Here is a 27,997-nt window from a genome sequence, read left to right on the forward strand (position 1 = left end):
ATATTAAATAAAGTGATATCACCAATTTGAACATTGCGATATCACTAATTTGAACGAGCAAAATATAACGAATGTTTGTAAACATTTGTAAGAATAAAAACATTTTGTAAATACATCTTTCACATAAACCAATATAACATTTTTTTATAAGATACTTGTTTCTCAGCAAAACATTTTACGTTTCGTTTGATTTTCAAGATTATTGAATTTATGTTGGTCGTGAACCAGCATTTTCCCAATAAATGCTCATAGTCAATCGGGAACCGTCGGTACTTTCCGTAAACGCAAAAATACTCATTAACGGAAAGTGCCGATAGTTCCCGATTGTGTTCATAGTTTGAAACATCTCACACTACTTTCGGTTATCTCAGGGCAATCTGATTATCTGTTAGTTCTTTGACAAATCGATAAGATGTTTGAGAATATCGTCCAATCCAGATAACAAATGTGTTATGCTATTTTGGTTTATGTATTTATAGAATGCTTTTATTTTTTCAAATGATTACAAATACTCGTTATATTTTATTGAATTCGAACGTCTATTTTATAGATGATGCGTGCTGATCTTATGGCCTCGACACAGATTTCGTTACAAGTACCCAGTGGGTCCTTATTTAGACATAAATTAAGTCAGATAAAAGCAACATTATTATTGTTTGGTGTTTTTTTCAAGACGATGCAAAATGTATAGTACCTTTAAAAAATGGGGAGGGGGATGTCGTTATTTTGATGTACTGACGAATTTAATGGAATAATTGCGCTATGGAAAATACATCATAATAGCACTACTTAGGACTAATTATCAGGTATGCCATTATAAATGCCCCTTCCTATGAAACTTTCAAAAATAGTCTTAAGCACCCTGAATGCTTATAAGGGCTTCCCCGTTACAACGAAGTTCTTGATTGAATATCGAATGCAATTTTGACCAGACTTACACATAAATGTAGATCGCTAAATCCAGATTGCTTTTGCTGTGACTTAAGTGGTTCACCCTCATGTTGGTGCAGTCATCCCCAGCAAAAACAAAACAAAACAAAACTATGTTCTTTCATGCAACAAACATAATAAGATCAGAAATGATCAGATGAACAAATTCACCATTATCAACCAATCTCTCTTAAACTGCTCTTATCGGATGAGTGTAACTATACGGTATGAAGAAAACGCTTTTATTTTCACTTCCGTCCAATGGTTCGTTTCATATTCTCGACTTTTCTCCAAGTTACATATCTCTTGAAATGTACGTTGTTCAGAGAATCTGAAGTTATGGACTAGACAATGGATTTGACCTTTTGCCTGCAGACCGAATCCTGAAGCTTGACGCAACGCTTTGCCATCCCACATCTTTCACTTAAATTGCAATAAGTCATGTTAAGGCGTTTTGACCTTTGATCTAAATGTGATCTTGACCTTTGGTGTGCAGGCGCAACAGTGGTGAGCATACGGACAAAATATTGGTACGCGACACATAGTCTTGCAATCCTTCACATATCCCTTAAATGTCATTCAGCTATCTCCAGCGAGTCTAGTCTCGTTCAACCAGACTCTTTTTGTCTGCACAAGCTATGCCCAACAGAGTATTACTAGTGAACAAGCGTCTGGTTGATCGAGACTACAGCGAGTCAGAAGTTGTGGCCAAAACATGTCGGACGGATGGACAAAGTGGCGACTTTATGTATCCCGATTTTTTTCTAGGAGCATAACAACAACATGGGGACCACAAGTTCCGGACGGTTATAGAAGCTTTTTGTTCTCATTTCTGAGGGCAATAAATGTAGTTCACTGACGTAACGCACTCGCGCTTTTTGGAAAGATACTAGGCAATCAATTCCAAGTCAAAAATATATCGAATAATATGGAATTCCTCTTCGTTAGAGATAAAAAAAAACAAAAAAAAAAACATAGCAATGGGACATTCCACCTGGTCTTTTTGCGAGGGAACGCAATAGTATCGTTACTGCAGAGCCAGGATTTTGTAAACATTAAAAAAAACGAAATGATTATAATATAGTATAAATAAACGCTGCACAAAACTGGAACTCTTCATTGGAGATAATTCACAGATCGCTGGAACACTCCACCTTAACGTAACAGTTAATGTAGTCATTCCAATACTAGCGTGGTTTATAAATGTCACATCCTGAGACACGGTCTGGTTTCTCGTCGTTTATAATGGCATTCCACCCTTGTTGGAAATTGATTTTATATCGTTCCCGAACATTAAAACACTCGTAAATAATTGGTGTCCCCAGATCGATAATGGCGTTGTGTATTTAAACGACATGAAGGCGGATATTGTTCGTGTGTCTATGGCTGGTCTGCTCAATACACAGGTGCAAAAAAATAATACATTGGTGGCCTTTCTTTTTGTTTATCAAACCGTAAACCCGTTTCACTAAATTCTCCGTTGTAAGTAAGGTAGTGTGGCTAAATGTGAACACGCTTGTATACAATCAGAACATGGCCTGTTTGGCACAACGTTCGGGACTAAATGTGAAATTATTTTATTTTATTACCCATTTTACAAACTGATTGTATATAGCTTATGACTGTATAGCTTTCCAAGTCATTGTAATATTTGTTTTTTTACGCCAATTGTATATGATGGAGGCCGTATCGAGTATCGATATATAGGCGTGCTTTTAAAAAATCTAAAGATTCAATATTTTATTTATGTTTATGCTTATTAGTTATTTTATGAATGGGGCTTTGTATAATAATCTGAATGTTGGCATTCCAACGTGTTAATAAACAGTGTTTATTTGTATGTATACCTTCCCATGTACGCCGCCTTACCTGTTGTATAGATATCTCATTGTGACGTGTTATCATAAGGACAGGTAAGACACCTGGATACATTCCCCCGTGGCGTTCATCGCTATCGGATCTAGAACAATTTTATTATGAACCCTCGCTGTAGTTAGCTTTCAAGTATTCAGGACTTTAAACGACATTTTTGTACCTTAGTATATAAACGCGGCCAGTTACTCACGTACCTGGATCAATCAACGCCGAGATACGTTTGTGTTTTATATCCCGTTCGATAGGATTGAGAAAAGTGTGATTGACTAGGCCACTTGGTGTTGGTCAGTGTGGTCAACACGTATGTGTATTCCATGTGCCATAATCGCCTTGTATTCAGCCAGGCTGTCCTAAACCACAATCGCCATCACTGGGGCGCTCTACTTTCATTTCGTGAACAACAATGGCCACCATCGAGTGCTGGCAACCATATACGCCTCTGGACCAATTACTTTCCTCCACCCTAGTGCTGACGGACGGAGAGGGGGATGTCGAGCACGTGAAGAAGGAACTCCCAAGGTCAACCCGACGGGCCATCAAGTTCATACGGAACCAAAAACTCCGACCGAGACCCGGTTTCCAACGACGGGAGACTTGGATGGAAAACCAGCTTCGGTTATCAGGAGACGCTGTTTACCTCGACCTGGTCAAGACAAACAATCACTCGACTTTACGGCGTGAATCGTCCCAGTCAAAAAACTCCTCGACAGAAAACAAAAGACGATGGATTCATTTAGATTTATTAATGGATCCAAGTATTAAGGAATCTTCCAAACGCCTCGTCAGGACCCGTCCATCACAGAATGTCGTATACAGAAGGGAAAATGTGGATAGAGCTGTATATTCATTAAAAGAACCTTTTGAGCCTATCCCGGTATACGAACAGCAGATACAGAGGATGGAAAAGCGTTCAAGTAGAAGCCCTAGACATACCAACAGGATTAAGCGTCTCGGTGATTCTGACAGGAGTAAGAGTTTGGAAGACATCGATAGAAGTGAAACTCCGCGTGATGGTTCAAAAGGAAACAACACAGGGGTCGTCTCAAAACCAAAAAACTACACCGAGATTCTTCATTACGTCGACGACGCAAAATCCATGGGTGCAATTGATTCGTTCGAACCTATCTACGTCATCAACAGGAAATCAAAGGTATGTAGGATGAATATTAGCGCCATGGAACTAAAATAGTTTTTCCATCATTTCTAATTCAAATTATTTTCATTTTTAAGTAGTATACAATAGTGTCAGCTAAGTTTATGCAATATCATTTGAAGATTGGGGCATTATATATTTCATTTCCACAATAACACCGAATTTCAAATATGTGTATAACTCCTGTTTTTTTTTAAATGTATTGAATTTTCTTATCTGATTTTCCGATGTATTTTGAACGGTTTTTAAAATGCAGTTATTTTCAGTCTCCTTTTATCCTTTTATAACTGCAGTGTAGTTTATTTATCATGCATCTTATAGCTTTGGTATGTTTTGATAGATAAGTCAAAGTGCACGTGCATGCAGGGTTTTGTTTGGTTTGATGCTGTTTTCGATTTGATATGATTAAATAGATGAGATTTGTGACGTTGTCTTGGCGGCCATTTTTATTTTTTATTAGGAGGTCAGAGAATGCTCCTCTGATATAGAATCGTTAGGACTCGATTCTGACCAAAGTGACGTCACCAGTCAGGGTTACTGAAGACGGTAAAATTCACCAGATCTTAGTTTTAGATTATATTCATCTATTTATTTTTATATCATTATATAGTTAGCAAGTCTCGATATGTCGAAGTCATTTGAACTAAACAATTTTTAAACTTCGGGATAGGTTCGGTGTAGTACTACACCAAAAATGCACTAAAATTAATATAAAACAAACAGGAACACATGTGCCAGGTTCCTGTATATCAAAACATAAATTTGTATTAATAGGAAAACTCGAACTAATCGACTTCGAAATAGCGAGGTTTTGCTATTAACAATACCGTACTAACTTTACCAAACATATTATACAGTCGTACAAGACACAGTTTATGGAAGGTACCGTCGAGAGAATAACTAGAACATAATGAATTTACCACCATAAATCGTGTCGTCGGCTTGTGGTATAGCTAGGCCAGACAAAACAATTGTTATTTCCGCTTTCGACCTTCAGCCTTCAAAAACCATGATAAACTGACTATTGTTTTTATTTGGCAAACTATTTCAACAAATATCGCATATCGGGACAGCTTTTCTGACTTAAAAGGTGCTTGTTTGGAATCAATTGGGTGTTGTTTAGTTAAAGGCGTTAAACCTAGGGTAGGCTGAAAAAGTGGACACATAAACATTTCTGGCAAAATGTAGAAAATTATTAATACATTTTCTATCATTCGTAATTATACAGTGTAGCCATCCCGCTAGTAACAAAAGGTATGTTGTGGGTCAGGGTTTTGTTTGCGTTTGCATGAACCATGTATAGAGCTCTTTCTTATCCAGCTTCGTCTTGCTTTCGCTGTTTGCTTGTTCCTTTGTCTGCTGTGATTGAGCTCTAAATAAAGGGTTTACATGTCTGTTTTTTCGCTGTACACCTTGACGAGTTCTTTGATCTTGTATGTTGCATTGTTTACGTTAATTGCATGAGTTGATAATTAGTACGCAACCGCTTTTAACTCATTCACCCCTGATATTTCATATTGAACTATTCCAACCTTTGAATTGGAAGAGTTCAAATGTGTCTTCAGGGTTGAAAGAGTTAATGAGTTTTTTTTACACAGACAATGCATATCACATATAAACAGAACTCCATTGGTATGTATTATCATCATAAAGAAACATACCGACTCCAAGACAGCTATTGTATTTGTTGATTTCTTCTCTTCTTCCATTTTAAACGTCGCGCTACATGTTGTCCATTATGACGTCACACTCAGGTAAAAACCGGCCTGGCCACAGTGTCCCGATAATTTGTTACATTTGGTATTTTTGTACCTTTCCTTGTGTGTAGAGAGTAATATTAGACGTTTTAAGGGTTTGAATCAAATCGTCGGGTCCCTGTGGTTCTGATCAATAATGAAGTTTATCGAAGTGTAATTATAAATTGAAAATGTTGGTTACGTGTTGTTTTATAAAAATGTAGTCAATAAGAATGTGGCTTCTGATAATAGTTCTGCTTTAGTAGCATGCTAGTCATCTATGATATGTCGCACACTATAACAGATTTGCGTTAATACGCAACTACGTGTTCGATATTCTTTTAATTGCATGATGCTTGGGTCGGCAAAATAGCATCTAATTGCATAACATGACATCGGTGTTATATTGATAACATATTAGGATAGTCAAGAACAACTCTCCAAGCTTCCGGTTTCTTATCGGGTACTTCAACCTGCATTGTTTATTGATAGGTAAATATTTACATCACCGTTGGTTACAACAGGGTATCGTGCAGATGAAACCGAGTACAACACTTCAGATATCATATACAACATATTCGGTTTTGGCTATGACTAATAGCACGGTGACGCAGTGCATTTATAGTTTTTAATAGTTAAAGTCTCCGTGCATTTAAAATGTCAGGGACAGATTTTATCGTAAAATACTTGAACACTTACAGGTATCTTATTTTTTAATTTGAAAAGTTGGGTATATGCATATGATTTAACTTGTTAGGCAAATTTGGTTATTTTTTGTTAAAAATGGTTTAAAATTAAGGAAATATCTTTGTTGATACAAGTGCTATCATATAATATAAGTGATCACATTAAGTAGAATTCGGCTATAAAATACTTACATGTGATATGTTTACCTGCGAGTTTGTCAAATCACATTTTGTCAATCCGTAATTATGTTAAAAAAAACACCTTTCTATAAACTTAATTTATTTTATAACAATTATGATACAAGTTACTCATTTGGAAGGAAACAAGGAGGGGGGGGGNATATTTATTGAGCGGTCAGACCGTTCGAATCTGGTCTACTACAGTATATACATGTATCGTATTTCATATAAAACAATCGCCACAGTATATTTAACTAACTAGGTATTAGATTACAGAGGTTTGGTAGATGTGACGTACACACGTGTGTTGTTGTTGTACTGTGGACACGTGTGTTATTGGAAATGTCCATTGTAACTGGGGGTCCAGTTACGTTTAAATTATCGTGACCTTCTCGGCGAGGCTCGGTGAGCAATAACGTTCCTAACAAATCTTTTAACTATCAAACTCAATAGCTTAAATGTATAGTAGATAATTATTGTCTGGGTCGAGTACATGTTTGTAACAAGTCGGTCCTTCAAAATCCTGTCCCGTATTATGTACCCAGCCTTGGAATCGTAAGTGGCCTAATTTGGCAAATTACGTATTCTATAGATGATCGCGTGAATTTTGATCTGAAATTGACATCTATTACGATATATAACATTCTTACAAACACGGGGTCTTCCACTATGGATTATTCAAATGTGTTGACGGTTTCTAAGTACGCGATTACCAACGTTGGATTATTTCACACCCTTTCCGAAAGTGATAGCCGCAAGCACGTTAACACGAGCTACTCTGACATTTTCACGTTAGTATCCAGTATATACTGTCAAAGTGGACGAATTCAAGGCCGTTGACGCTCTCAGGATGAAGTTGTGTGAAGAACTAAAACAATGGAAACTTTTCCTACCAAATCAACCTCTTATGTTACCTTTTGCACCGAGCATGCCTAGACGGAAATCCCGATCTCGGCCTCGCCGGAAACGGAAACCACCAGACCCACCGGAGAAAGTTACCATCACAGTGAATGACACAGGTGGACGAACAGTTGCCGTGGAGCGCGTAGTCCCCAAACGAGAAAAACAAGTCTTGCGGAGGCTGAGCAGAGAGGAAGCAGGCGAAAATGAGGCTGCAAATAGTCGATCTCAAAATATATCAACACAAACTACTCTACAGGACCTTGAATTTCTCATCACGGACCCCCGAATTCAGGAGACCAGGGGGCCGAGGAGGGCGTGGCTGCCCGAGGAGGTGGTCTACACGCGCCAGACCACTGCCCACCGGACTTACCACACGGGCGACACCACCTTGAACGTGGAACATAGGTCCACAGATAATATTGTTGTCCAAATCGACAAACACGGCTCCGCCCGAGTGGACAATGAAAAGGGACAAGAGGACAAGGAGAACGGACGCAGGGAAAACGAACATGGACAAAGGGTAGAAGGGGGAGATACGAGGGACAAAGAAGAAACAAACAGAAAGTTTACAAATAATGGCAAACGAATTACATTTTCAGACGAAACTGATAAGACAATGGCACAGACCGACAAGGAAAAAACGGACGGAACGACAAGTGTTCGTGCCCCAAGCAAGGTAAGGAGCAAATTACAACAAGTCGAATCTCATACAGCTAGTATTCGCTACACCTACTCGGAGATTAATTGTGGATTAAATTTCAAAGTATAAAATACCAATCAAGTCGGTTGACGAACCAGATCTGTAAATAATGAATCGGAATTATATTTGATATGTTCTAAATTGAGGCTACACACGGCGACCCCGTGTATATTGTTTACATGGTATTCGATATATTCGTGAGATATGGCTACACAGGGGACGATGTGTCCGATTGAATTACAATGTTATGTTTTGATCGGGTGAATTCTTTTACAATAATTTATTTTATTTAGTAAAATGTTTTGTAACTATATTAAGACAATGGCTTTCTGGTTGCCTTCGTAACTCTTGGTTATAGTTTCTGGCGAGACTTACTGAACGGCTTTGCCTCATCTCCCGAGAAAATATAAATAATTCCAGATCAAAAATACAAGTCTCTGCTGTATTTCATTATGTAAAACATTTTACTTTTTACCTTGGTTACATGTTACTGTGTTACCTATGACCTTTTTAATAGTTGAAGTCTCCATGCATTTGAAATGTCAGGGAAAGATTTTATCGTAAAATACTTAAACACTTACAGGTATCTTTTTTTAAATTTGAAAAGTTGGGTATATGTATATGATTTAACTTGTAACTATTATTACAGGTGGCTAAAGCTTGCGGTCATAAGCTACCAATGGTTCGTGTTGGAGGGGGGTGGATGGAAGTGCCAGATTATCTCCGTTCTCACGTACCGATGCACGTGCATGTCGAGAATACAAAAGACGGACAAGAAGGGAACTTGATAATCAGGTCACAGCGACCTAGATCACAAATGTTCTCGAAAAAGGGAGAAAGTCCGAGCTGGACGGCAACACTGAGCAGGGGTACCAAAGGGAGCGCTTCAACGACAATGAGACAAAGACTTGTGTAGAAAGAGAAACTTTAGAGGAAAGGTGACGGGAATAGGTCAATTTGGCAAATGTCCGAGAAATGTAGGTCACTTTGACCTCTGTGTGAGAAGAATAGGCTGCAATGACCTTTTATGTGAGGGATGTAGATTAACTTGACCCCTGCTGAATCAGATTTTGGGTAATTATTTTGAATATGTTGGTGCGAGATTATGACTCAAATATCGATACTCGAATAGGCAAGCTCGACGTCATAACGGTGTCATTCGATGTTTTGGCAGAGTTATTCAGCATCACGTCATGGGGATAATCACTTTAGAATCTGAAAATTTAATGTACTGAAACCTTTATTTTCTGCTCATGATGCGTCTCATACTCTTGTGTTGCCATATCTCACCGCGAACATCGTTATAGGAGACTGTAGTGCCATCGGAAGAAACTATGAATACAGTACCATTATTCATTTTCTTTGTTGAATTACATATATATATACTAGTATATATATGGGGCAAAGAAGTAATTCCAACAGTGTGGACAAGTTTAGGTTGTCAAATTTTCGGAGCGATCCGCTCCTTTTTCAAGACACAGTGAAACAGAACAGTTACATGTACATATACATCATATTACAAGAAGATAGAATCGATATACTATAATTGAAAATATAGCTATTATAAAAAAACCAATAGTACCCTCGGCTAAAGACAGCCGAAGGCAGCAACTAAGCATCGCGGACAAGGAACGCTGATGTAGAGGACCTATTCTTGCGCAAGATGCACTATCATATAAAGTGAGTTTACTAGTATATATATATGTACTCAGAAGTTCAATTACGACATTACCTGCCGAAAGGTCACTGAGTACACCAAAGTGAAAATCCCACTCGCTTGTTACTGGTGCACTTGTGTCCTACTTTATTGGTTATAATGTTTTACATTTTAATAATATTTTATTTTTCATAACTTTTAATATTTGTATATTTGTGTGCCTTTTCTTTGTTGTCAATCATTAATAAATCTATCTATTTTACTAGTTTTGTTTCAAGGTTATTTTGTACACAATTGAAAACAGATTTTTTTGGTAAAAAAACAACAACAACATAATGCTGCGCTACTGGATATCTTTGAACCTGATAATATATATTGTTTTGATTGATATGTGTTTTCAGTTTAACATCAATAACAACTTTGACTTAGGTTGGCAAACATTGAGGTAAGGGAGATAATCCCTATGTATTAAGCGAAAAAAATCATATCCAATGAAAGATATTTTTTTAAATGATGTGAAAAATAATCAAACTACGATATACGAACGTGTTGTTTCCCCAAGGGTCAATATACATCTAAATTATCAATACCAGGTATTTGTTTTGAAACGGTCGACCAATCGGAAACTTTTAGAGAACGAAATGTCATAATTAAGATACAATCACGATTATTAGAAGGATATGCAATGGTTGGTCAAGTGGCGCATTGGATAGCGAGCTCGCCTGTCATCAAGGCGGCCGGGGTCAATTGCCCGACTACGCGGGTTTTCTCCGGATGTTCCGGTTTCCTCACACATTAAGACCCCAGGCGCTGTCATCCGGGTCAACAAGAGAGATGAATAAAAGTTGATAAAATTTGATTGACAATTGTTGTAAAAGAACTTTAAAATTTACAATGGGACATCGATCACTCGGAACCCTCGGAAATCAATCTTACCTATTGCTATAACTAACTTTTATGAAACCTTCCAAATAAAACATTTATATTTCATTATATGAAAATTGATTAATATGTTGTGTCCCACAGTTTGTTGGATAGACAGGTTAATCTTTCGGATCTGCCTTTTCTCTCAATGTATCACGGTAGACGAATAAATGATACCAATATGGAGTATCCCAAAATGTGTCGAATTAAACAGTGTCCAACGTAAGTTAATTTGATTGTTATGCAGTATTCCACAAAGTGTCGAACTACACAGGTTTTCCTGTGGATTTGATATATAAATCAAACTAATCTACTCTTGATATTAATTCACTCCATTAATTATCATTTACTGTAAATAATCAATGTATATCTAAAAGAACACCTGCTGATTCATGCAAATAAATCCCTATCCAGATAGTTCAATATGGACGTTTCAAAACAAAAACCTTTCTTCCACGTGTAATATGATTTATCAAGATAAAAAAAAAATAAAAAAATGTTTAATTAAAATATGAAAATATCAACGTATGGGAAAGTTAAATGCATGATATATCAGGTAATTTGTTTAAAGTATTGGTGATGCGTTCCTAAAAAAATCACATATCCGGGAGTTTATTTTAAGGTAATGTATCGTACCGTTGAACAGCAATGTCTTCATTTTTAAACTCGCTACAGTCCCATTCAGAAATAATATGTTAGACTCATTTCACGAGTTGTCTATGGTGTGAACTTTAATACCGTTATTACATATGTATATATATTTACCTGTATCAGGCGTACTTTTTATGTAACTTATAATTCGGTAACCTGTTTGAAAACCTCGTCAAATATCGCCTTCAGATATAAATGTATACACTTATATGAACCGTCATAGGTACAAACATTCAATATAATTGTATAAGTACACCGTATTGTTCACTTTAGAATAACATAACATGTATTCATCTGATACACAGGTAGCTTGACACTGGGGTCGTTCGTACGCCTACTCATATAAGAACAGTATTTAAATTTAGTTAGTCAAGTATACCTTAAACATTTTGTACGTGTCCCACAACGATCAAAGATATCTTTTTAATAGCAGCAATCTCTATAAAACGACCTTCTGTATCTAGAAACTACCTTAATAAAGTGAACACATGTCTGTAGTAGCCACCTCTATAAAGCGCCCCCTGCCAAAAAATATATCTTTATAAAGCGATCGTTTTTACCTTGAAATGCGCTCTACAAATCGCATGCGTGTACCAGAATGTAAAAATCATATGGATAGCAACAAAGTGTGTAGTTGTCACCTCTAGAAAACGACTACGTATCTAAGGTAGTCACCTCTATAAAGCGACCACATGTGTGTAGGAACACTCTCTATAAAGCGCCCTCTGCCAACCTTTATAAAGCGACCGTTTTATCTTCAAATATCCTCTATAGATTTTCTACATGTACCAGTATGCAAAATCCATATACATAGCAACATTTACGTATTAGCAACCTCTGTAAAACTACTACGTATCTGTGGAAGCAACCTCTGTAAAGCCACCTATATCTATTGTAGTCACCTCTACAAAGCTACGATATATCTGCCGTAGTAACCTCTTTAAAGCGACCACATGTGTGTAGAAATAATCTCTTTAATGCGACCATATATTTGCGACCACGTGTCTATAGACAAAATTTACAGTGTGTATTGCGGTTGCTATGCACATGTTCCTCGATTACTTTAACATATATATCGTAATTAGCACGATACATGTGTGTGACGGCTAATGTCAATAACGTTAACGCCACCCATGTATTAACCATCACCACAAAGGCGATCGGTCAATATTAATTTAAAAACTGAACAGAAGAAAATCGTCCGACCGATCAGCGAAAGTTTTCAGTCCAAGGTTTTAAACATGTGTATACTTGAAATCGAGCAGACCCGACATAACGGTAAGACACCTCTATACGTATGTAAATTATGTATTTATACAGGTACATGTAAGTGACACGCGGTGTGTGTCGTCGCTAAGCCGTCAGGGTTTGACAATCAATGACTGTCACTAGTAATAGAACCCGACAGGTGAATTGTGTCTGTAGGAACGTGGACTAAGGGACCCGGTATCACAGCCACTCATTCACTGGCAATGTCTGTATTCGACTACGGTCGTGTGTTGTGAAATGACAAACAAGATATGTAGGGATGTTTGTTACTGACAGCTGAAAAATATATATATTTATGAAAGGTCACGTTGCTCTAACGAAATAGACACCGGATATTAGAAATGTCTCACAGAGAACATCGGACATCCTCGTCAAGGCGATCCCGGAGACGTGAAAAGCGGAGCGTGTCGGATGATTCCGATGATGGCGGCCGGATTGTTGAAGTGAGGCGACGTCCGGCGTCGGCAAGCGACCTCCGACTTCCCGAATATCGTCATAACACCAGTGACGAGAAGGGACAGAAAAAGGCACACCGGAAGGAGAAAAAAATCACGCGGAACACCAGAGAGGAACGTACTCTCGAATATGTAACAAATAGTGGACATCACGAGCAGCGCCGACCCGTAACGAGGGCGGCGTATCAGAGTGACGGCGAGGAGATTAATGACAGTGATACCGGAAGTGATAGTACCGTCCGGCGCATGAAGGAACATATGCGCTACTACGCAACACAAAATACCCAGGCTGCGTCGGAAACAGGCGAGCGACGCATTGTGTACTATAATGCGCGTAACAATGGCCGTCCAATGTCGGACGTCGGCACACAGCTCGTGCAGCATGTCCGACAGGACAGTATGCGAGAAAACCGACGTGTCAGCAGACCTCGGTCGGCATTCAGTGAACAGATCTTACATACACGAGATGGCGACCGTCTTGTTGAGCTGGAGAAACGGGAGGAGGGCAACAAAGTATATTACAACTACCGCCTGAAGGAAGAGGCCAAGCCGCCTCCAGTCCCAGTCAGACGCATGCGTAACGTGGGGGTACAAATGACCACTAAATACGTTGTTGATCAACCACCTCCGGTCAAAACCAAGAGCGCCGGTACCCAGACTCCGGCACCACCGCCCAAACCTCGCCCAAGGACACCTCCAAGACTGATTAGAGTAGTTCGCCCAGAGACACCTCCTCTTAGAGTAGTTCGCCCAGAGACACCCCCTCCCGTGGAGGTTATGGAGCCCGTACCCGCAGTGGTAAGTAGACAAGCAATTATTTGCTATTTGTACAATTATGGTTTAATCATTTAGAGCAGATGGAAAGTTTAGCAAATTAAGTGTTCAATTACTTTAAAAACGAAAATCAACAGCTGATGGGAAATGGGGGGAACATAACTTATAATCGTTATAGTCGTAGCAATAGTGGTAAGAATGGCACAACAAGAAACACTGACCTCTACGATCCGTAATAACCAACTGAACATTATTGTTTCCTTAGTCACATGTTACAAGTACAACGGAATCTTATTAATCCGGACACCATAATCATCGTTTTCCGGACATTTGTATTCGAGAAACAAAGTTACCCATGTCTCAACATTCCTGTTAATTCAGATTAGTCGAAAACTTGAGGGTCTGGTTTAATGTAAAGGGGGCGTAGAAGATTTCCACATCAGCCTTACACTTTTTATAAATGAAGATATACAAGGAAGATTTGTGACTTTGATTTTTACCTCCCTGGTCAAAGTAGTCATATATTTCATTTTGATGCGGTGAATTTATATTTCCTCAATAGCAACATAGAATTAAAAGTTGATGGGTCCCAATTTTTGACCCTAGAATAGATTTGAAATATTCCTAGTTTGAAAAACTACTATAATTATTGGTAAAGTGAAAAACAGGTGTGATTTGTTTAGAGCAATTCTCCAGAAAATGACTTTAAAAGTATTTCATAATATTGATAATATCTTTGATAATTTTAACTTCAGTTTTGGGAAACTTCTGTCCTACCTGTCGTCGCATGAACCTGTAACTTTCTCACTCTTTCAGATTCCAAAGGCCAAGTCAGTGATGGTGCGCGTGGGAGGAGGCTGGATGAAGGTCGAGCATCATCGCAATCATCACATACCTGTCAAAGTATACGAACATAAGCGACGTGCTAGCGCTGACGATAACAAGTTCCTTTTCATTAAGTCCCGGTTCGCACGGAAGAAGAAACAAGTACCAATAGCTTATAAAATGTATAGAGAGAAACTGGCACAGGCCAACTAGTGCATTTCTACATAAGACGATATGAGGCCAAACAAACATTATTTTGTGTTTCCGGTAACCATACCGACCGTTATGTTTCTGCCTTCCCTTTACTCCCTCGTGTAGTTTTTGATTTAATGTTTTATTTACCTTCCAACCCTCTTTTTTTTTCAAAATATTTCAGGTAACACATCGATATCTTTGTTTGGCCTTATTTATATAACTCTTAATTTAGCTGCCTATGGTCCTAACTAACATTTGATATTTAATTATAGAACAGACGAGATGAAAATCTTATGAAAATCTTGAATAGATGTCTTTAATCAAAATACTTTCCCTAAGATATATATTTTTAGTCCTGGGATTTAGTTCAGTACTTAGCAATGTATATTTCTCAACTGTTATTATGCCCACAGGGACGAAATTTCCTTAGATAAAAATATATTGTAAATTGGGATATCTATTAATTGGTGATTATTGACAATTTTTTCTCTTATTCATTGTGTCAGGTCCCGGTGGATATATTGCCTTATAAATATTGTTACAGGTCCCTGTGGGGTTATTACCTCATAACAAGTGTTACAGGTCCCTGTGGGGTTATTACCTCATAACTAGTGTTACGGGTCCCTGTGGAATAACTAATGCCACAGGTCCCTGTGGGATTACAATACCTCATAACATGCCCCTGTGATAATGATACCTCGTACTGTAGCTGATATGTTGGGTCAATGTGAAAATATCATAAAAAAACACGTACGATCCCTGTGATGTACCCTAGATGTAAGCTTGGCGCTGCTCACCATATTAATTGATATTGTTTATTTCAGATTTAGTTTTTATTTAATTACTCTCTAGTCAGCTTAATGTCCCTTCTCAGACTACGATGTACCTCGTTTAATACGTTATGATATTAACCGGAACTCTATTATCCGGCTCCCTTTTATCCGTAATCAAAATATCCGGAAAATCGGGGTTATATAAGAATTGATTTTCTCTCGAGTCATTTTGTACATCTTCATCGCAGTGAAGATATAAGATTCCAAAATAACGAGGTACCGTTGTATATGAGGCATTGCTTAACTTATACATCCATCACTCAGACAGACTTGTTACAGTTTACTAGATAGAAATCTAATTGTTAATATATACATTAAACTAGTTTAACATGTAAATACCTTAATTATGGACAAACAATCAACCATGCCGTGAAAAACAGGGTAAGATGTATATAACAAAATGAATCGTGTAGCGCTAGTCTCGTTCACTTTTAAGTTCTCGTTGGCGCCGCGAGACTAAGTTCGACAAGTTAGCTGAACAAGATAATTTATTGCAATGTGATTTGAAAATACGTATATAGATGGTATATACTAATGTTTCTGTTGTATTATATATATTGATATGTTGTCAATTCAGTTAATTATTAATTAAAATATTTGACAATCATTTTGTTTTCTTATGCTCATTAATAAGTACTTATATTCTGCAAGCTTCATCCCTGCTTTTGCTTTAAAACATGTCTCATTTTTTTAGGTGTTTTTTTTAAACTTATTTCCCCTCACCGTCACAAACAAGTTCAGTAAAAACACTTAAAGCGATGTGATTTCTTGAACGGCATTTCCTCTGCTAGGACATCATCAAAAAATGATAAACAGAATATTACACAGGTTTGGTAATATGATGTAGTTTGATAGCAAACGTTGAAAGTTCCTCAGATGGCATCTACCTGGAATCCAAAAGTCGTTGCCTCAAGCTGCTTATCAATCTCTCTCCAGATGACTGCTCTTGGTCGTCTCGGCGATTATAATATTCAATAACAGGGGTCTTTAAAATGCTTGAATAAGAAAATTAAAAGTACTGTCAGAGTTACCCCGCCCTTTGTTCAGGCCAATGCTGCTCTGAGTATCCAGAGAATACATGCTGCCAAAATAAATATATAAAAAAACATAAATGATTAATTGATTAATTTAATATATAAATAAATTATCTATGCGTTAAAGTTTTTCTTAATTTAGTTTTAAGTAATTTTATTTTCGAATTTGTATTACTATCCCTCCGGTGGCAAGGTGGTTTTCCCCCGTGGGATTACCTGCAACACGAAAACACCATTTGTTCCCTTAGCGGCGTCGTAATAAAAGCTCTACATAGCTTATGTTTGTTGTTGACAATGTACACGACGTTAAATAAAGATTCTTTAGTTATTTTTGTCTCTGGTTGACACGTTTATAGAATCATTTGTCTAGGTGGCGCGCCGTGATACAGTATCATGGTCATGACATTTCAGTGAGATAACACTTTAAAGTGATACTAGACATACGTTAACTTCATTTGATTGACAACAATAATGAAACAAATTGTTTCAAGTTTTAACTTGTATAAATCAATTTTATTGGCCCGGATTTTAGTGCACAGGGGATCTTAAAGTGGGAGGAAACCGGGGTACCCGGAGAAAACCCACGTACCGCCTACCTTTTCACGTCCGATCGGGGAATCGAACCCCAGTCGCCTTGGTGAAAGGCAAGTGCGCTATCCACTGCGCCACCAGACCACCCGAAAAATTAAATTATCCTATCATCAAAAGACATAGTCATCATGACCGTAGCTCTTGCCAAATACAAAAACTCTTACTTGAAGATTAAAACAGGCAAATCAAATCTTCTCTCAACCTCGCCGCTATGGAATCACGATCGACTTTCGCCTTAAATAATACATGGGTGCTTCAGAAATATGAACCGCTCATTTGGGTTATATGTAGAATAACCATGCATTCTTACAGATGATCGATAAGTTCGCGTGGTATTGATATTTTACAATTGATGTAACACTACGATTATTAATGGGTCTCTGGTGTTTATACTTTATCAAATTTTTAATAAATTTAGTTTCAAGTTAGATATTTTGTATTCGGTATTATGATAATCCTAATGTAACAATGAAAGCAATGTTGAACCTAAAATCGAACTTGTATTCTGTGATGTCAATATAAGTATCACACTCTAGAACAATCTTTCTTCAAAGTAACATCAGCTTTGAACTAGCATTGTGAACCATTTATTTGGAGATTCCGGCAACACTGAAAATCGATCTGATGTTCTCGGTATATTTCGGAATTGGAAGACGTGCTTGCCGGAAAGGCCCGAAAATATCCGATTGTACTGAATTACCTTCGTGTTTGCTGATTGGATTATAAGTTTGAGTACCCTCACAGATCAATATCGGCTAATAACTTCTAAATGTATTCGTTATGAGTTATGTAAAACAAAATCCGCCGTTGTGTACATGTCCTGGTACAAACATGCTGATCCAAGAGATCGCGTTGTACGCTTGCGCTGGATGAATGTTGTCATGGCGACAGGACAATGCTTAGTGTTTCATTTCAATATATTTGCTACCGAAAAGAAATGTGTTGCTCAAAGGAGATTTAAAATCTTGTAAACACTGTAAACATACCCTTTATCATTACCAAAAAAATCTTTAATCGTATTATGAATTGATAGCTTTCATCAACAATATGGCTTTCCGAGGTAGAACGATTTGAAAAGAGAGACGTGTTGACAATGTTCAAATATTAATGATGGCTGTTCCTGCGAGGGATACATCAAACACGATATTGCGGGGTGAGAAATGTAAAGGGTATAGAATATCGCCGTACCGTTATGTAGTATGACAGGTTGGGATTGTAGATGATATTTGACCCGCCTACATCTTAACTCCCCACATACACATACAATATAAATAGCAATTGTATGGTACTTACTATTTAACTATCCGTATACATTTACAACAATAGACACTTTCGGATTGGCTTGGCTGTTTCCCTTGACATTAATCCAAATTTAGCTTTAAGTCGTTATGGAATGGTAAGACTTGGAATTAGAAGTACACAGTGGCCGGACAGTGTTATATATACACGAAGCCTCGTAGATCGATGTATATGACGGGTGGCAGGCAAACAAGGCATTAGAGAAGGCCTGGAAAACACTTAACCAAATATTGAACATTTCTCGGTTGGAATACGTACGTCAACACCAGTGGTAGGCCTCGTGACGACCAGGTTTGATGACAGCTTATCAAACTTTAATTTACGTTTCGGTGTGAGGACCGACAAGATATTTCACGGATTACGCTGAACACGTGAGGTGTGTCAGGAAAAAAGAGATGATGCATCTTATAAAGTGAATTTCTTCAAAAGTGCTTGGATTTACTAATTGTTAAAGCAAAATTTGACAAAATGTCGCGCAACGGATACACGCGTACGTCCAGACAGAACAGTGTCCGTTCACAAAATCGGAATCACTATCTTTCGGACGGATATACGGACGACGATCGTCGTTACGTCATCCGTGATGACGTCATGACGGACAAGGAGGCGTGGGTAGAGGATTACGTGTACGGCCGGTCCAGAGGGAGCACGCGCCGACCCCAGTCCGCGGTGGTGGCTTCAACGGGACGATATCGGCCTCGGTCCCCGGGACTCGTCGAGGTGGGGCGATATGAAAAGGATGGGAAAGTTTACTGTGATTACCGGATGTCGGACGAAAATTACTCAGAACCTGTCGTTATAAGACGTAAGCCCGCCCCTCCACCCAAGCCTAAAGTACGCCATGTCGGGGTACAGATGACAACGAATTACACTGCCCCTCCCCCTAAGAAGGTCTCAACCCGGAATGCATACACTCAGACCAGAGTAGCCACGCGCCAAGCTTACACGCAAAGTAGGCCCCCGAAGACCCCTAAAAGCAAGGAACCTGTCCCCATTGTGGTGATTCCGGCCCCTTCACCACCACGGACTCCATCACCCCCTCCCCCCAAAATAGCGGTAAGTTGACCCCATTAACCTCAAAAACCGTTAACGTAAAAATAGTCGAATCAATCCGCGTACGTTTGATAAATAGTTACATTTGTATGTTATCTTTTAACAGCTCATCTTTGTAATAATCAACCAGCTTCTGGGAATGTGTTTTGCTGTGAACGGGCGAGGACGGAAATAAATTCAAATATCATTTTTGCTGTTTTTTGTTTGGGAGGGTGTACATATGGAATACTTTAGTACATGGACGTATATACAGATCTTCTTCGCTCAGTATCACTCAAGTTAGGCACTATTTCCGGAAAAAAGGAATGTTTGTTGTATTCGTATTTGATAGATAGTGTGTCGCAGAAAAGTGGTGGCGAAACTGCACACAATAATTATAATTTGTTTATTATTGGAAGCATGTGTTTATTGATTAAGGGATGAATCGCGTTGCCAGACTGACATGATACCTGTATCCATGTGTACTTAATCAGTGATCCGTATCGTCACGCCTGTATGCGTATATACCTATATCGATCCGCTAATATTAAAGCCGGGTTACTGAGGCTGATACGGAACGGTGTTCACAAGCATCTGTCAACACGCCAGATCGCCAATCAATACAGCTACATCCGTATTGAAATTAGCAACTTGTAACGGGATAGATATTGCTTACACCTGTTATTAAGGCATGGAATGTGTGACGATTCGCTCGAAACGGCTTAAGGGTATATGCTATCTAACAATGATATGTATCGCCTTCACACAAGAGTTAAACATACAAAATAATATTTTGGAACATATTTCCTGTAGTTTCTACTTGCAATGTGTATATCGAGACAAGTATTTGTAGAATATCCTAATGTGGTTGGGTCTAGAATCACTGGACGTGTTTTGTGATGATTCTGCTTTGTTGCATCCCACGACATGTCGTAGTAGGCGACTTACGTGGGGTCCTCACTACATGTCGTGGGAAGCGACTTACGTGGGGTCCTCACTACATGTCGTAGGAGGCGACTTACGTGGGGTCCTCACTACATGTCGTGGGAGGCGACTTACGTGGGGTCACCGCTACATGTCGTAGTAGGCGACTTACGTGGGGTCACCACTACATGTCGTGGGAGGCGACTTACGTGGGGTCCTCACTACATGTCGTGGGAAGCGACTTACGTGGGGTCACCGCTACATGTCGTAGTAGGCGACTTACGTGGGGTCACCACTACATGTCGTGGGAGGCGACTTACGTGGGGATCACCACTACATGTCGTAGGAGGCGACTTACGTGGGGGTCACCACTACATGTCGTAGGAGGCGACTTACGTGGGGTCCTCACTACATGTCGTAGGAGGCGACTTACGTGGGGTCGTCACTACATGTCGTAGGAGGCGACTTACGTGGGGTCCTCACTAAATGTCGTAGGAGGCGACTTACGTGGGGTCCTCACTACATGTCGTAGGAGGCGACTTACGTGGGGTCACCTGCGGAACTGGGGGTTTACTTTTATGTCTTCTGTTAGGGGAACATTGAATAAACAAAAACATTATCCACTGCCCCCATCGCAACATTTTGAATCTTTCTTTCTTTTTCTCTCACTTCCCTACCGAGTAATCTTTCATTTTGGAGGTGTCTCCCTAAGTACCCTTCTTCGTATGACCTTGGCTGTTTCAAGGACGTTTAACCTCAAACAAACAAAAAACAATTATTTTGACCAACCGCTAGATTCTGCATGAGTTGACCAACCGCTAGATTCTGAATGAGTTGGCCAACCGCTAGATTCTGCTTTGAGCTGATCAACCGCTAGATTCTGAATGAGTTGGCCAACCGCTAGATTCTGCATGAGTTGACCAACCGCTAAATTCTCCTTGAGTTGACCAACCGCTAGATTCTCCATGAGTTGGCCAACCGCTAGATTCTGCTTTGAGCTGACCAACCGCTGGCTTTTGTTTTGATTTGACCACCAACTGAAAAATTCTGCTTTGAGTTGACCAACGACTTACTTCTGTTTTGAGTTCACCAACTGCAAATTCTGCTGCGAGTTGACCATTCGCTAGCTTCAGCTTTGACCTACAGCTACATTTTCTGCTTTTCACAAACAGCAAGCTTTTCCTTTTGACCGATTGCTAGTCATTGCTTCTGGTCAATTGCTAGTTTCTGCTTTAGACCAACTGCTAGCTTCAGCTTTTTACCTTAAATGTCATCTAAACAATGTTACAGTCAACGATTTGTAGTTCTATATATTAAGTACGTGAGATTTTTTTGTGCCGAAAGGTTAAAGTGTACCTCTGGCTCGGACGGAATTTTCCTCGTCAAACATTCTGATTGGTTGAAATATAGGTGGCGAAGAAATGACCTAATAAGGGGATTAATATTAATACGGACAAGAGCCAAGTTGACGTATTGTAAATTAGTTGTTGGCTAGATGCTATCAGAAAGCTACTTACATTATCGAATGTATACCCGTTATATCCACTTTAACCAGAAACCTACCATACAATCTCTGTTTCAAATTGATATGCAAATTATAGAATGTAACTATGGAAGTGAACTCTCCAAACTTAACAAAATTATCGATATTAATCTGCTGATTTGTATATATAAGCATGTTTCTTTTTATCTTTTATTATAATCTATCTCTATCATTCTGGAACAGAAAAGTGAAGACCAGAAAATATGTGGAGATGGTCTTGAACATATTTTGCGTGAAATGACATCAATATTTGCCGTTAAAACTTTGTTGTCTGTTCGTCTTAATACATTGTGTTTTGATCGGCATTGCTAAAATAATCATCAATAAAGCTTGTCACCACAAAAAATACATACATCTCGAATAAACACACAAATAAAATCCCATTCTGTAGAACAGAACGCCCTAGCATGACTTCTGATGTAGGAGAACAACATTTAAAAGCTGTTCTGTAACTGGCTAGCTTCACGACATTTCAACACAAAATGTCTATATGGAATATTTCTTGTCAAATAAAATACCGCACTTCAAAATAAAAATTGATATTGAAGCACAGCTTTCCTAAGACTAAAACTAATGTTTACGTGTATCTGTTAATGCATGTTTTGAAAATTATTTTGATATGAAACTAAGAAGGCTTTGAAGAATTAAAAAAAAAAACCGGTTTATTTTTTCAATAAATTTTGGAGATCGAGTTCGGCTACAATTTTACAATTTACAATGCAACATGCGAAACAACATTTATTAGATAACGCCGTTTACCAAACAATCTCATTGGTTGAAACATCATCACGTGCAGGTCGGTGATTTGTGATATTAACTCGGTGTTTATTTTTTTGGAAACATCAGGTAGTTATTCTCTTATGATGTCACTTCAATAATAACGTTACGTTGTTCTCAGCAGTACTTTTCTTTTGACAATTTTCTAACGCTTCACCTTAAAATAAATCTTAATTTCATATCTGATATAACAATTAAGGACCAGTAAATATGTGGTTAAACGGATCTGAAAAAGTTATATTAACCTCGAACTTAGTCTCGGTTAACATCGCTTTCTCATGTTTATATAACCATATATTCACCTCAATAACAGTCCGTAGTTGATCAACACAATTAAAATACATACTATTTGATGGGGTTGGAGAGTCAGTAATTGGGCCCTTCTAGCATAAGGTTAATGTTTTACAAATTATATTTGGAACTTTAAAGAGCAATTATTTTACAAAAAAATGTAGGCTAGCCACGGACTCCATGTGAAGAACCTATTAGGTTTCAGTCAGAGAGAATCATTTCGATTTATTTATTGAAAACTTTCTTGAGTCCATGACGTTACCTGTATTGGGTTTGAACTTCACAGGGACTAGGCGCATATATACCACATAGTATAACACTGTCTTATGCACGAAATGTATTTATATAAGCAATGTGTCGGGTCCCTATGGTTGTCGTGAATTCCTAAGTGCTTGTGGGTGGATCTGAAGTGTTGAAATATGAAATCAATATGTTTGCAGTAACAACGTGTAAAATCAAAGATAGCCGAAAAGGTCCTTTAAATGACATACGACCGTAGAATTCGATTATTTGTTTTTAGTCATGGTGTTTAAAAAGTTGTAATTTCAAATATTGTCTGTGTGAGCAATTCACATTTGGAACCCGATCGTAGCCGATATTTAAATTCCTTATTATTTTACAGTGTTACAGTTAAACTTCGTGGGTTTCACACGGTTCCTTTGTTTTACATCGAGTCGAGACATGTTTAAATCGGTTTACAATGTTCCTTGTTTCTCTGTATTGATTTTTCTTTCCCCCTTTTTTGTTTGATAATGATTTTGGTTTTTACAATTGATATTTTAAGGCCGATCTTTTAAACTTACAAATGTTCATTTGTAAGATATAGCTTTGATACTATATTTAATCAATGCTGTCTGTTTTATGTCAATTTGATCATTTACAAAAAAACAAAAAGAAATCCAATTAATTACTTTTTGGATACAGTCAGGCTGTTTCAATCTATTAAAAAAAAATCAACTAAATAAATTAACTTTTTCAATATTCATGGTGGTATTTCTTATTGGTTCAGAAGTAAAACGATTTCGGGGGGAAATGATTTAAGATGGTGCAATTTCAATCCGCTTTATCTGGATTTTATTACTATTCAACCTCATGGAATTCTTGAGAAAATCACCGACACGGTTAATATCTAGAAATAAATCAAAGCTAACTAGCCGCAGTATAGGACGTTCGACAAAGTTGCACCCCAGTGCTCTATTGCACATCTTGTGGGATATCTAAACAAGTTTTTGAAAGAATTGTATAGATATTGAATGTTTCGGGGCACCCCGAGGTAAAAGTATTGATTTTCCTCGTCAAATTCAGTTTTATTTGTTTGTATGTGAAATAAAAATTAATAAAAAGAAATTGGCAAGCCGCCACTGTTCAACCAAAAAATGCATCTGCACTAAGAACGGTTAGAACATAAAAGCCAGAATGACAGAGGTCCGCGTACCTGTACTTTTTACCTATATATATATATGTATTTACAGTTCAAACATCACAGATGTTAACACGAAAAAGGTTAGTCGATTTTCTTTCAAAATCGAAATCTACATCCTAAGTCTGTTACGTACGATGAGCTCAGAATTCCCCGATACGGAGTGTTCTGCATAGAAAATATTGCATCTTATGTTTCAGAGTTAAAAATATAATCTACTTACCGAATGTAGACCTAGACCAATTTTTCAAAAAGAATGGTTAGCTTAATGAGGAAACATATAAATGATTTATTTCTCTATTGTCCTCGAGTATACATATTCATGGATTATGTTTTCTAATGACTTGAAATGTTCTTTTTTACGCTTTTGGAAATATCATTGATGTCAATTAATTGTCCATTTGTCATTTAGAAACCAAGAAGGGCAACAACTATGCACTGTCGTTGAGTAAAAGTTAACAATACAATTTTATTTAAAGTGTTCGCGATCCTCACCGGTGAGATATGTACATGTACCATTAAGCTAATATAGATTAGAAATTTGTGTAATGGAAAATGTACGCATGATTGACAGTTTACAAAGTGTATTGGATTATGATTGAACTACATAGATACATACAAACAGTTGTTATGGGTATGTATATACAAGTAATTACACCTGGAATTACTGATCCTGTTAAGGATGTGTGCTACCTAAAGTTCAAATCGTGCACGAGCTATCTCCCTTGATATATTTAACGTTTACCATTCAGAATTGTAATCGCGATGGACTAGTTCAGAAAGTCTCGTTGGACTGGATATTCAATCACGTTAGTGTGGTGGCTGATTTCGGCCATCTCGGGTTGTCGCATTAGCGGGGGCGACAACGCGACAATGCGACAGACAAAAGATACCACGCCAACGCGACAAAATTAAGGCGACAACGCTAAAGAAAAAATCTGCCGCCTTGTTGGTGGTGGGGTACACTGCCGCCTTGTTGGTGGTGGGGTACACTGCCGCCTTGTTGGTGGTGGGGTACACTGCCGCCTTGTTGGTGGTGGGGTACACTGCCGCCTTGTTGGTGGTGGGGTACACTGCCGCCTTGTTGGTGGTGGGGTACACTGCCGCCTTGTTGGTGGTGGGGTACACTGCCGCCTTGTTGGTGGTGGGGTACACTGCCGCCTTGTTGGTGGTGGGGTACACTGCCGCCTTGTTGGTGGTGGGGTACACTGCCGCCTTGTTGGTGGTGGGGTACACTGCCGCCTTGTTGGTGGTGGGGTACACTGCCGCCTTGTTGGTGGTGGGGTACACTGCCGCCTTGTTGGTGGTGGGGTACACTGCCGCCTTGTTGGTGGTGGGGTACACTGCCGCCTTGTTGGTGGTGGGGTACACTGCCGCCTTGTTGGTGGTGGGGTACACTGCCGCCTTGTTGGTGGTGGGGTACACTGCCGCCTTGTTGGTGGTGGGGTACACTGCCGCCTTGTTGGTGGTGGGGTACACTGCCGCCTTGTTGGTGGTGGGGTACACTGCCGCCTTGTTGGTGGTGGGGTACACTGCCGCCTTGTTGGTGGTTGGGTACACTGCCGCCTTGTTGGTGGTGGGGTACACTGCCGCCTTGTTGGTGGGGTACACTGCCGCCTTGTTGGTAGTGGGGTACAGTGTCGCATTGACGCGTTCATTTTGTTGCCTTGTTGCGTTGGCGGGAAGGCGACAACGCGCGATGGCCGAAATCAGCCACCATACGTTAAAGTGGATATTTTTCTTTGTATACATTTGACCTGTATCTCGTTGTCTCCGCGAGCAGCTCAATATTTTGTAATCCAAAAGACACAGAGATTAGAAACTTAGCCTACCTGCCCTTGTATTCTAGATTCTCCACCTGATAATTCTTCACAATACAGAAGCTTAGTGGGGATTAGACGCATTAAATGATGTCCATATCTCACGATCCTAAATATTGACTTTTCTATTGCAGGAACCACAGTACATATACGTGCCCAAGACCCGTCCAAAGCCGGTTGTCGTACATACCGAACACACCGGACGCGCAGGGTACTTGGTGTCCCAAAGGAGAAAGTCCTTGACGAGTTCCATGCCACTCAGGGTCATTGAGTACGATAACAACAGGAGTCTTAGGGACAAATATATTTACGTCCGGCCAAGGAGTGCAGTCGGACGCAGCAAACGGTCATTTGTACCTATGGGATACGAAATGTACATGGAGCGACCATACACAATACCTGATTATCCAAGATGAATGTTTTAATAGTCTAGAGTTACCCTCTTCGCTGCTTTTCTCTCCGCTATGTGGTGTAGTGTAAAGGAGACACCTAGCGATGTATGCAATTAAGTATCTGCCTCAAAAACTATCAATAAACCTTTCGCTTAAGCATTCGATCTTTGGACGTCACATGGTATTGTAAACCGTGCGCATGATCGGGAATTGTGTTAAAACTTAGTCACGTGATCATTAGTTACGCATATATGATCATTAAAACGTAGATCTGCATGTAGAACATATTTAATAACCTAACAATTTTAAAGCTGGTGAATTTCATTGAATCATGGGAAATATTTGTGACATACGTATATAGATAGTGGGATAGAATGTTTTGTTTTGTATGACTGTGATTTATCTTTGCATGGCCTTCACAAACATTTAACTAATCTGAGTTGTGAAACTATAGAAATGAGAAAATTGTGGTAAAATTAGTGCCTTGCACATTGCCTCTTGGCCAAGCTAAACAGCTGTGATATCTTCTTATGTAAACCAAGCAACAAAGCGGAGAATCTCGACAGAATCGGTACACGCGGAGGAATAACACCTGTACAGAATAGAACATTAATTGCAATTTGCAACAGAATCTCGTTATTTAGGACAAATCTGCTTCCGGTACAATAAAAGTCAGGACGATGAATTATCTTGGTGATTGACTTTAATTGATACCCATTTCCAGAAGTGGCTGTTCAAAATATAAGAACTAGGAAGCTGATTTTCTTTTATATTACTAAAGTTCGTATTAACGAAAATCCGATTTACAGTTCTTTACTGTCATCGATTACATTTTTTCGCTTTAATTTCTTAGGCGAGCAAATAAAAACTTGTTCACGTCGGTTTTATTACTGTTCTGATTCAGATTTCGTGAAAACATGGATTCGCAAAATTGGAAACAATATGATTTATCATACATAGAAGCAACCATTTTAAAACAAGTTTCTTTGTCGAGCTCAACTAAGCTTAATGCTAGAAAGATGTTAGATATATAGTCTGTGCTATTAATCAGTATTATATTATATGTGTATAGCATGTTTGATTTTTGTTTATATATTTGTATATCAAAAGAAATACATTTCTCATTGA

General features: G+C 38.7%; 2 protein-coding genes across 5 annotated transcripts; both read left to right on the forward strand.

Moving 5' to 3' along the window:
• Positions 1-6,875: 6,875 nt before the first annotated feature.
• Positions 6,876-9,585, forward strand: LOC110452340. The gene is made up of 2 exons (XM_021500793.1): positions 6,876-8,139; positions 8,813-9,585. The coding sequence occupies exons 1-2, from the start codon at positions 7,411-7,413 to the stop codon at positions 9,077-9,079; spliced, it is 996 nt and encodes a 331-aa protein (XP_021356468.1). The 5' UTR covers positions 6,876-7,410; the 3' UTR covers positions 9,080-9,585.
• Positions 9,586-12,655: 3,070 nt separating this feature from the next.
• On the forward strand, positions 12,656-27,992 carry LOC110452339 (serine/arginine repetitive matrix protein 1-like). Of its 4 annotated transcripts, none has more exons than XM_021500792.1 (3): positions 12,656-13,917; positions 14,710-14,900; positions 26,612-26,812. In XM_021500792.1, exons 1-3 carry the CDS (start codon positions 13,006-13,008, stop codon positions 26,718-26,720), a joined length of 1,212 nt encoding a protein of 403 aa, XP_021356467.1. In that variant the 5' UTR covers positions 12,656-13,005; the 3' UTR covers positions 26,721-26,812. The 4 variants fall into 4 exon arrangements, with proteins under 4 accessions (XP_021356467.1, XP_021356466.1, XP_021356465.1 ...); XM_021500791.1 differs by having other exon boundaries at positions 12,659-13,917; positions 14,710-14,760; positions 26,612-27,992; XM_021500790.1 differs by having other exon boundaries at positions 12,660-13,917; positions 14,710-14,796; positions 26,612-27,992.
• Positions 27,993-27,997: the final 5 nt, after the last annotated feature.

This window comes from Mizuhopecten yessoensis, unplaced genomic scaffold (genome assembly GCF_002113885.1).
Source record: "Mizuhopecten yessoensis strain PY_sf001 unplaced genomic scaffold, ASM211388v2 scaffold6625, whole genome shotgun sequence".
NCBI lineage: Eukaryota > Metazoa > Mollusca > Bivalvia > Pectinida > Pectinidae > Mizuhopecten > Mizuhopecten yessoensis.

Excerpts from the sequence above, each read along its gene's own strand:
- LOC110452340 (XM_021500793.1), top strand. The coding sequence starts at position 7,411 with ATGAAGTTGTGTGAAGAACTAAAACAATGGAAACTTTTCCTACCAAAT. Across the intron at positions 8,140-8,812 it reads GTGTTCGTGCCCCAAGCAAG|GTGGCTAAAGCTTGCGGTCA; the intron begins GTAAGGAGCAAA and ends CTATTATTACAG.
- LOC110452339 (XM_021500789.1), top strand. The coding sequence starts at position 13,006 with ATGTCTCACAGAGAACATCGGACATCCTCGTCAAGGCGATCCCGGAGA. Across the intron at positions 13,918-14,709 it reads TGGAGCCCGTACCCGCAGTG|ATTCCAAAGGCCAAGTCAGT; the intron begins GTAAGTAGACAA and ends TCACTCTTTCAG. Across the intron at positions 14,881-26,611 it reads TCGCACGGAAGAAGAAACAA|GAACCACAGTACATATACGT; the intron begins GTACCAATAGCT and ends TTTCTATTGCAG.